The 8,642-nt window shown below is 40.8% G+C and overlaps 1 protein-coding gene across 1 annotated transcript in view; it reads left to right on the forward strand.

Annotated features, from left to right (window-relative positions):
* LOC125022186 overlaps window positions 1-5,924 on the forward strand; it is a 36,483-nt gene extending 30,559 nt beyond the window's left edge. Inside the window, exons 3-5 of the mRNA XM_047608605.1 lie at window positions 1,104-1,427; window positions 1,789-2,112; window positions 2,272-5,924. Of these exons, the coding sequence (XP_047464561.1) occupies window positions 1,104-1,427; window positions 1,789-2,112; window positions 2,272-2,327 (704 nt within the window). The 3' untranslated portion in view covers window positions 2,328-5,924. The remainder of the gene's footprint in view (window positions 1-1,103; window positions 1,428-1,788; window positions 2,113-2,271) is intronic.
* Window positions 5,925-8,642: the final 2,718 nt, after the last annotated feature.

The following is an 8,642-nucleotide window of genomic DNA, read 5'->3' on the forward strand; positions in this document are numbered from 1 at the left end:
TTCAGTCTCTGTCTCACACTGTCCACACACGTCTCCTGTTTAATAAGAGGTTGAGTCCTTTATTATTTTTATTTTGCTGTCAGTGATCGTCTGATCCATTCACCAAACAGCAATGACAACTGTTAATAGATTACACCTTCTGTAATCAGTGATGAAACTACCAGAATACGTGTTGCTAATTCAGACAATATCACGTAGATAAGTGAAACCAGTCCTGCTCTCTAGTTTAATGTTAGAATTAAATGTCACACAGTAGCAGTGGAAACAAGGTAATAACATCCAGAGAAACTAAATGATTAGATCATGAAGATAAAGGTCAGAGGTCAGAGGTCATGATGTTCTTTATGTTTCTCCACAGAACCAACTCCAGTCTGGCCTACAGTTCTTGGGGTTCTCCTGGTTCTCCTCGTAGTTGTTGTTGGTGTCGTTGGGGGTCTTTTGTTTCATTGTCGACACTACTTCATGTCAGGTGAGTCTCTACTACTACACTAAACATAATGCTGATGGTAACATCTGTCCTTGTTCAGATTCAAACAGCTGCTACAGAGAGATGAAGAGAAAGTTCCAGGTTTAGTTCCAGAATCAGAAACTCTTCATTAAACCAGGAGCTTTGACTAGTTACCAAGGAACGAGTCAGGAACACATCAGGAACAAACACAGACACAATCCAGCTCTAATCAGAAGCTCCTGACGTCCTCATTCAGGACCTGAGCTGGATTTGAGAAGCTCTGAGCTCATGAGTCCAGGTCTCTCCCAGTCCCAGTAGAACCAGAGCAGAGGGTTAGGGTTCTTCCTCATCCATTCATCTGGTTGGTTCCTCATTAGTTCCTGACTTCTTCTTTGGTAACTGAAGAAGAAAACTGGTGTTCAGTCTCAAACTAGTTTCCAGTGGTTTGTGTCAGAGGTGAGACAGACGTCAGGTGAGCTCAGGTCACCTGGTTGATCCACGTCCTCCAACAAACTGGACACTGAGAGTCCTCCACCTACATGAGACACAGAGACAAGGACGGACAGAGACGTCCTGTTACCATCAGAGCTGCTGCTGCTGCTGCTGCTGCTACTACTGTCTCTACAGCTGATGGTGTGATGTGTTGTCCTCTCAGTCCTCCAGGTGGAGGTGGAGTCAGGGGCGGAGTCTGTCCAGCTGCCCTTCAGAACCACAGAGCTGCCTGGAGACACTAGAGTGGAGTGGACGGACGGATACAACAGGAAGGTCCATGTGTATGAGAACGGTTCTGACCGTCCTGAAGAACAGAACCAGTTTTATAGAAACAGAACCAAGATGAATGAAAACCTGCTGGAAACTGGAGACCTCAGTCTGACCCTAAAATACCCCAGATATAGAGACACCAACATCTACACCTGTAGAGTCTACGACAATGAGGGAAAGATACTGATGGAGAAATATGTGGAGCTCAGAGTGAAAGGTTTGTTTCTATCTATCTATCTATCTATCTATCTATCTATCTATCTATCTATCTATCTATCTATCTATCTATCTATCTATCTATCTATCTATCTATCTATCTCTTTCTTTCTTTCTTTCTTTCCATCTTCTCTCCATCTCCTTTCTTTCTTTCTTTCTTTCTTTCTTTCTTTCTTTCTTTCTTTCTTTCTTTCTTTCTTTCTTTCTTTAATTCTTTCTTTCTCTCCATCTTCTTTCTTTCTTTCTTTCTTTCTTTCTTTCTTTAATTCTTTCTTTCTTTCTCTCCATCTTCATTCTTTCTTTCTTTCTTTCTTTCTTGCTGCTGTCTCTACAGCTGATGGTGTGATGTGTTGTCCTCTCAGTCCTCCAGGTGGAGGTGGATCCAGGGGCGGAGTCTGTCCAGCTGTCCTTCAGAACCACAGAGCTGCCTGGAGACACTAGAGTGGAGTGGACGGACGGATACAACAGGAAGGTCCATGTGTATGAGAACGGCTCTGACCGTCCTGAACAACAGAACCAGTTTTATAGAAACAGAACAAAGATGAATGAAGACCTGCTGGAAACTGGAGACCTCAGTCTGACCCTGAAATACCCCACAGATGGAGACACCGACACCTACATCTGTAGAGTCTACGACAAGGAGGGAAAGATACTGAGAGAGGAAAGAGTGGAGCTCAGAGTGAAAGGTTTGTTTCTATCTATCTATCTATCTATCTATCTATCTATCTATCTATCTATCTATCTATCTATCTATCTATCTATCTATCTATCTATCTATCTATCTATCTATCTGTCTTTGTCTCTAACTGTCTTGTGTCTCTAACTGTCTTGTGTCTCCTCTCCAGGCAGAGTCCAGGTCCAGGATGTAACGTCTCCTCTTATGGCTGAAGAGTCAGTTTGATCAGGTTGTTGATCTTTGATCATTGATCAGTGAAGGATCTGATGGACGATGGATGAAGAGAGGAGGACGCTCTGTCAGCTCCTGGTCCTGGTCTGAAGACTCTTTAAGGATCAGGGTTGATCAACATGTTGTCCTCGTTGCTCCTAGACTATAGATATTTGTCCTGATCAGCTGAACACTGAGGACAGATTGAAATGAGTCTTTCAAAACAAACATTTAAAGCAGATGAAGAGACAGAAGACTGCAGCATCCAGAGGAGAGAGTGGAGAGGTTACTGCTGGAATTACAGGGTTAACCAGGAAACCACACACATCCTTTACTCGGTTTGGAGACCAAACACAGAGTCAAAAGGGAACGAGACCTGGACCTCATCAGAAACTATTTTCGTGAAATACTCCTTTTTCCTCAGATTCCCTGCCTTCTCATCAATTGTCCTGCATGTGGGTCCTCACCTCTACTGATCCTGACACTGAGCACTGATAGATTTCAGCTGGTGTCTTGGCTTTCCATGCCTTTTCCCACCTCCTTTTCTGTGTGTCAATACTTTTTCTCTCTGTTATTTCACATTATTACACATAAGTTAATTTCTGAACTTATTTGTTCTGGTTTCTTTCTATGTATGGATTACTGGGGTTGTTACCAACACCTGGTGAACATTTCATGTCAATAGCACCTTTAGAAACATGTTTACTATGAAACATTGTGATGTGTTCAATACTTATTTTACCTGCTGTATAGTGGAAGGTCCCTGTCCTAGAAACACAGCAGCTAATGAATGCAGCCAATGACCAGTGTTGTTCAAGGAGCATCTTTTGACCAAATGTCTGTTTTTTGTTTTTGTTTTTTTGTCCTGAAATCATAAATAAAAAATAGTTTGGTTTGAAGGAATTGGCCTTTATTAGATTAACATACTATTACATTATCTTCATACCTGGACTCTAGAGAGAGCAAACCACTGTTCACACCTGGGGCCTCGTTAATCAAACCGTGCGCTGAAACAGATCGATGCTTCGCAAATGTTAAATCATTTTAATTAGAGCAAATTAACATAAAGAAAAATGAAATTTCTCACATTCCAAACACCAGCTAACAGACTGACTCTTTGTGTGATCCCTGCTCTTGATTGAATTTTCGAGGTTTACACTGAAGTGCGTTTCTACAAGACATAGTTACATCTCCCATTATTTGTGTATTGATTGAATGAAATCATTCCCTATTCACGTAACTATTATGTGGTGTATTGCGATGTGGGTCAATCTATGGCTCCAAATTATGTTTAGGAATCCGGCAATGGCCCAAAATTCTCGTTCAATTTGGGCTTGTTGGTGACGTCTGTATGGGAACTGTATGTAAACTGAGGCCAGAGAAATGATTTCATCCAACACTGCCGGGATATGCTGTGAAATGCACAAACTCCAGGAGATGTGCACTGGGTTGGCTTTGATTTAAAACCAGAGTTTTAAATCACGTCATAAATCCATCAGGATGTTTTTGGGGAAGCTGTTGAACAGATCAGATTAATTAACGCTCTTTGAAAACGCACAGTTCTCAAAATCCTCCAATAACACAAGATAAGTAAGTAGTGTACCTCAACTTTTCTTTTCAGGTTGTCTTTTAGAGCTTGTCACGCAAAATATTCAAAGTGTCTGCTAAACTACCGACTGAACAATATTATAAGAGACCAGCAATATGTTACGTGTGAAGTTTGAGATTAACACCACGGCTCTCTTATTGGTTCTATGCAGAGCTTAATTTGTAAATCATAAGGTGCCAGAACCCAAAGTATAACAGCTCAGGGATGATGAGACGGGCACAGGTCCCTGAACGTACACAGAAAACGTGCTGAAAACAACGTGAAAATGCCCACTTACCACATGGGACTTAGAAGTCTCAGTTTCAAATAATAAATAATATCCATGGTAGAAATGTTATGTCAATAATTAACAATTATTTTAGGTAGTATACAGTCAGCAATTCATTTCATAACAGGTCTAACGTGTCAAAAGAAAAAGAAAAGAGAGAACATCCCATCCCTGACCTGTCGCTGGACGTCCCACAATCCTCTCCGCTCAATGCGCTCTCCTCTCCTGAACCTTCCTGCAGTAAACCAGCTGATGCCGGGGTTCCCGCCTGTTGCTCCGGCGGTTGGTGTTGGTCCATCTGGCTGTCTGCTAGCGCTGTAGCTGGCTCCTGCTCCGGCTGCTAACACGTGCCAGCTAGCTTGGCTAGCTGTTGGTGAACCCTGCTAGCTGTTGGTGAACCCAGCTAGCTGTTGCGGCGCTAGCCTCCTGCTGCCGCTTGTGGAGGCTTTTCTGACTCGTTTTTAAGTGTCATCCAACACTTCCTTCTTTTGAAAACAGTCAGTAACTCTAACTGTCTTTTTGACATGTTTGCGTTGAAATTGTAACCGTTTTTCCTGTTTCTACAGCAACGTTTAATAGAGACGTAGCTGCATCTCACGTCATTTGTGTATTTAAATTAAATCGTTTCCCGTTCATGTAACTGAATTCATTGTGTAGTTTTATTGAGATGTTAGTCAATCTATGGCTCCAAATGATGTTTGGGAATCCAGCAATGGCCTGAAACCCTGGTTTAATTTGGGCTCGTTGGTGATGCCTGGATAGGAACTGGATGTAAACTGAGGCCAGAGAAATAATTTGGCCGGGATGGTTCTATTTAGTGTCGGCAGTGAAATGCATATGTCTCCAAACTCTGGCTGAAATGTTGCGGTGGCCAAACATCTCAGGGTGGACAGGAGATGAGCACTGAGCTGGTTTTGATTTAAAACAAGAGTTTTAAATAGGTCATAAATCCATCAGCATGTTTCTGGGGAAGCGGTGATGGACAGATCAGATTCATTAATGCTCTTTGAAAACACACTGTTCTCAAAATCCTCCAATATCACAAGATAAGCAACAGTACTGTACTTCAACTTTTCTTTTCAGGTTGTCTTTTATAGCTTGTCCAGGGAAAAACCTTGGAGGACCCCCTCATAATCCTTATGCCAGTTAAACATATGTTTACCACCATTTGTTTTAAATTTGTGTTTGTTTTAAACTTTTCAAACTAAAAACTAACCTAAAAGACTTCTTTCATACAAATGAAAATCATTTCATTTCATCCAAACCACATTTTGTCTTCACATTTATCATTTAAAAGTTATAGATCTCGAAGCTTTCAGAAAATGAACAGTATCAAAAGTGGCTCAGTCCAAATGAATCAGTTCATGTCATCTGAACGGAGCATCGCGTGGAGGAGCTCTTTGTCCTGGTGCAGTCGGTGCTCGGTGGGAGGGAGTCAGCTCCTCAGCTCCTACCTGAGAACTCTGTCCTCAGTTCGGCGACACATCCTCAGACATGAACAAGTTCAACAACAACTCCAGTCTACGACCGTCCTTCTTAAAGGGAAAGAGCTGCTCCTCTGACGGTGCAGTTCTTAATAAAAAAAAAATAAAAGCAAAGATGGACAGAGCTTCTGTCACTGTAGCAACAATGTTCCTGAGTCAAATCCAGATGAATGAATCTCTCATACCTGGTTCCTGGTCTCATATCTGGTTCCTGGTTCCTGGTCCCATATCTGGTTCCTGGTCTCATACCTGGTTCCTGGTCCTTAAACTAATGTAAACATGTATTTGTCACATTAGAACATCAGAGCTGATTCAGACACTTGTCAACATCATCACATTAGAAACATTAGGACACTTGTTCTTCTTCATGGTTCCTAATAAACCAGGTCAGAGGGGGACCTTGTAGACCACATTAGACCCTGATCAGACCTGACAATGTTTCCTGGATCTTCTCTGATTGGCTCAGTGAAAACCACATGACAATAAACCTCACAGAGGAACCAGGAACCACGTTACCACATATGGTTCCTGGTTCCTGGTCCATGGAGGGTTAATATGACTTCTATATATTTATATTTATTATATGGAGGTAGAATCACTTTAACAAACCAAGAAAGTGAGGACACAGAGAGACACTGTGTTAAACATCTGAAATGAGCTGCAGATGAAAAGATGAAACAACATTTAATCTTACACTGAATCTGACAGGCTGTCTCTTCAATCTAATTCACACAATAAATAAATAAATAAATAGTAATTAGTGATAATCTTTCACACTGATGGAAAAACATCAATATTTAATTTATTCTAGTGGAGATAAAGAGCAGGTGCAGTAACTACAGCCGCCGCCAGAGGGCAGAGAACATCACTCAGCTCCATCTATTACAGTAATTCCTCTCCTCTCCTCTCCTCTCCTCTCCTCTCCTCTCCTCTCCTCTCCTCTCCTCTCCTCTCCTCTCCCCTCCTCTCCCCTACTCTCCCCTCCCCTCCCCTCCCCTCCCCTCCCAGGAATCAGATTACCAGGAATACAAAAATAAACTCATTAAATTAATAGATACATACATAAATAAATGAATAGTACATGTGGCTCTACACAAAGTCTCTACACCAAGTTTGAAATAAAAAAAATAGTTAAATCTAAAAACTGAACTGATTAATATTATGTTGTCCTCTCTGGTTGATGTCAGTCCTCTAATCCATAGTGACGGGAGGACTGTGTCCATCAAGATGATCCAGACCAAGACCTTCTCCCTGTCCAAGACCATTAGACAGGAGGTCAAACAAGTCAGGTGAGACAGACCAGGACAGGTTTGTCCTGGAGTAGAGACCAGACCTGGGGGACAAGATGTAAACCATCTACACTCTTTATTTATTCATTAGGGCAATAAGCCACAATTGTTATACTGTGTGTTTATTATTATTTTTCCTCTTCCTCCATTTTTTTATCACTTAACGAGTTGTATATCAGACGTGCGGTTTGATTGGGATCGCTGTGCTGTTACTTTTCTCTACAAAACACGTAAGTTGCAAAAAACTGCAAATGATTTTGCATTGAAACAAAAAAAATGTGAAAAAGAAAAATCAGTGTAGCATCTTATGCTCAGGCATACTTTCACCTAGAGACTTCATTTAAACTTTAAAATGAGTCTTGTGTATTGGTGTTTTAATCCACATTTTGATACGTCTTATGGATACATTTTGTGATTATAATGGGTGTGTATTGCACGAAATGTTCGTGCTAGAGTGCGCGACCTCATCAGTTAGAGTGGAGAAAGGTGTCTAAAAATGTCTGAAACTTTTCTGTTTCCACGCTCCTCCCGGACAGAATTTACACTATGCACACATGAGTTTTTCCACAGTTGTAGAAAAAAACCCTGTCTGACAGCTGTCTCTTTTTCATTTATGTTACAACAACACACACAAACACAGACTTGCTCTCTCACACACTTACAGATCACGTCGTAAGGACTTAATGAAGATTTAGATATGTTACTTTTCTTTCTAGAGTAAATATTATGGAAACATGTGCGAGTTTAAAACATGGGTCCCTTCTGCTTCTCTCAGGAAATCTTTGCATTAGAGTCAATGGAGAGCAGAGAGAGACGTGACTGTGAACAGAGGCTCACAGTTTAAATTCTGTACATCTCACTGCTTTGATGAGCACATTGTGGGAGACAGAACAAGTTTGTCTGCAACTGTGGAAAAAATCATATGTGTAAAGTGGAAATTGCGCCTGGGAGGAACGTGGAAAGAGAAAAGTTTCAGACAATTTCGGGCAATTTCCCCCACTAACTGATTATTATAATATTACTTATTATTATAATCTCAATGTCTCCAAGAATGATCATGGACATTGAACATGGATGATCTAAAACTATAAAAATTATGAAAACGTGGATTAATACACCAATACACAGGACTTGTGTCTACATTTTAAAGTTTAAACGTCTCAGAGTGAAAGTATGCAGGAGCAGAAGATGTTTGCAAGAACTTTTTTTGCTCCTTTTTTTGTTTTTTTGCCCGTCCCATCCATTTCAATACAAACTTTTTCAGGAAAAATAAGAAGAAGAAACTCACAGTATAACAATAGTGACACAGGGTTTCATACCTGTAGGAGCCAGTGCCTTGGTGTGATCAATCTCATCATATCTGATTCGTCAGCTCTCAGTACAGGGATCATCTATTTCCAGCATGGCTATTTCCTGTATGGTATGATGATAGAGACTTACGATTAAACTACTGAAGGGCTAACTTTATCAAATTTTGAGCTGGAAAAACGAACAAAACTGTTTTCTGACACAAATCAGATCAGTACAGATTAAACATTGTAATTTTGGTTACAAGTATGCATTTCATAGTTTGTAGTTCTAGTCAGAGAGAGATCTTGCAGTTCTTAATTTATTTATGATCTTTATCTGCCACAGGTGGTCCAGGTGTGGAGAAGTCTGGTTGTTCTTATCTGTGGTGCC

Source organism: Mugil cephalus, chromosome 1 (assembly GCF_022458985.1).
Source record: "Mugil cephalus isolate CIBA_MC_2020 chromosome 1, CIBA_Mcephalus_1.1, whole genome shotgun sequence".
Taxonomy (NCBI): Eukaryota; Metazoa; Chordata; class Actinopteri; order Mugiliformes; family Mugilidae; genus Mugil; species Mugil cephalus.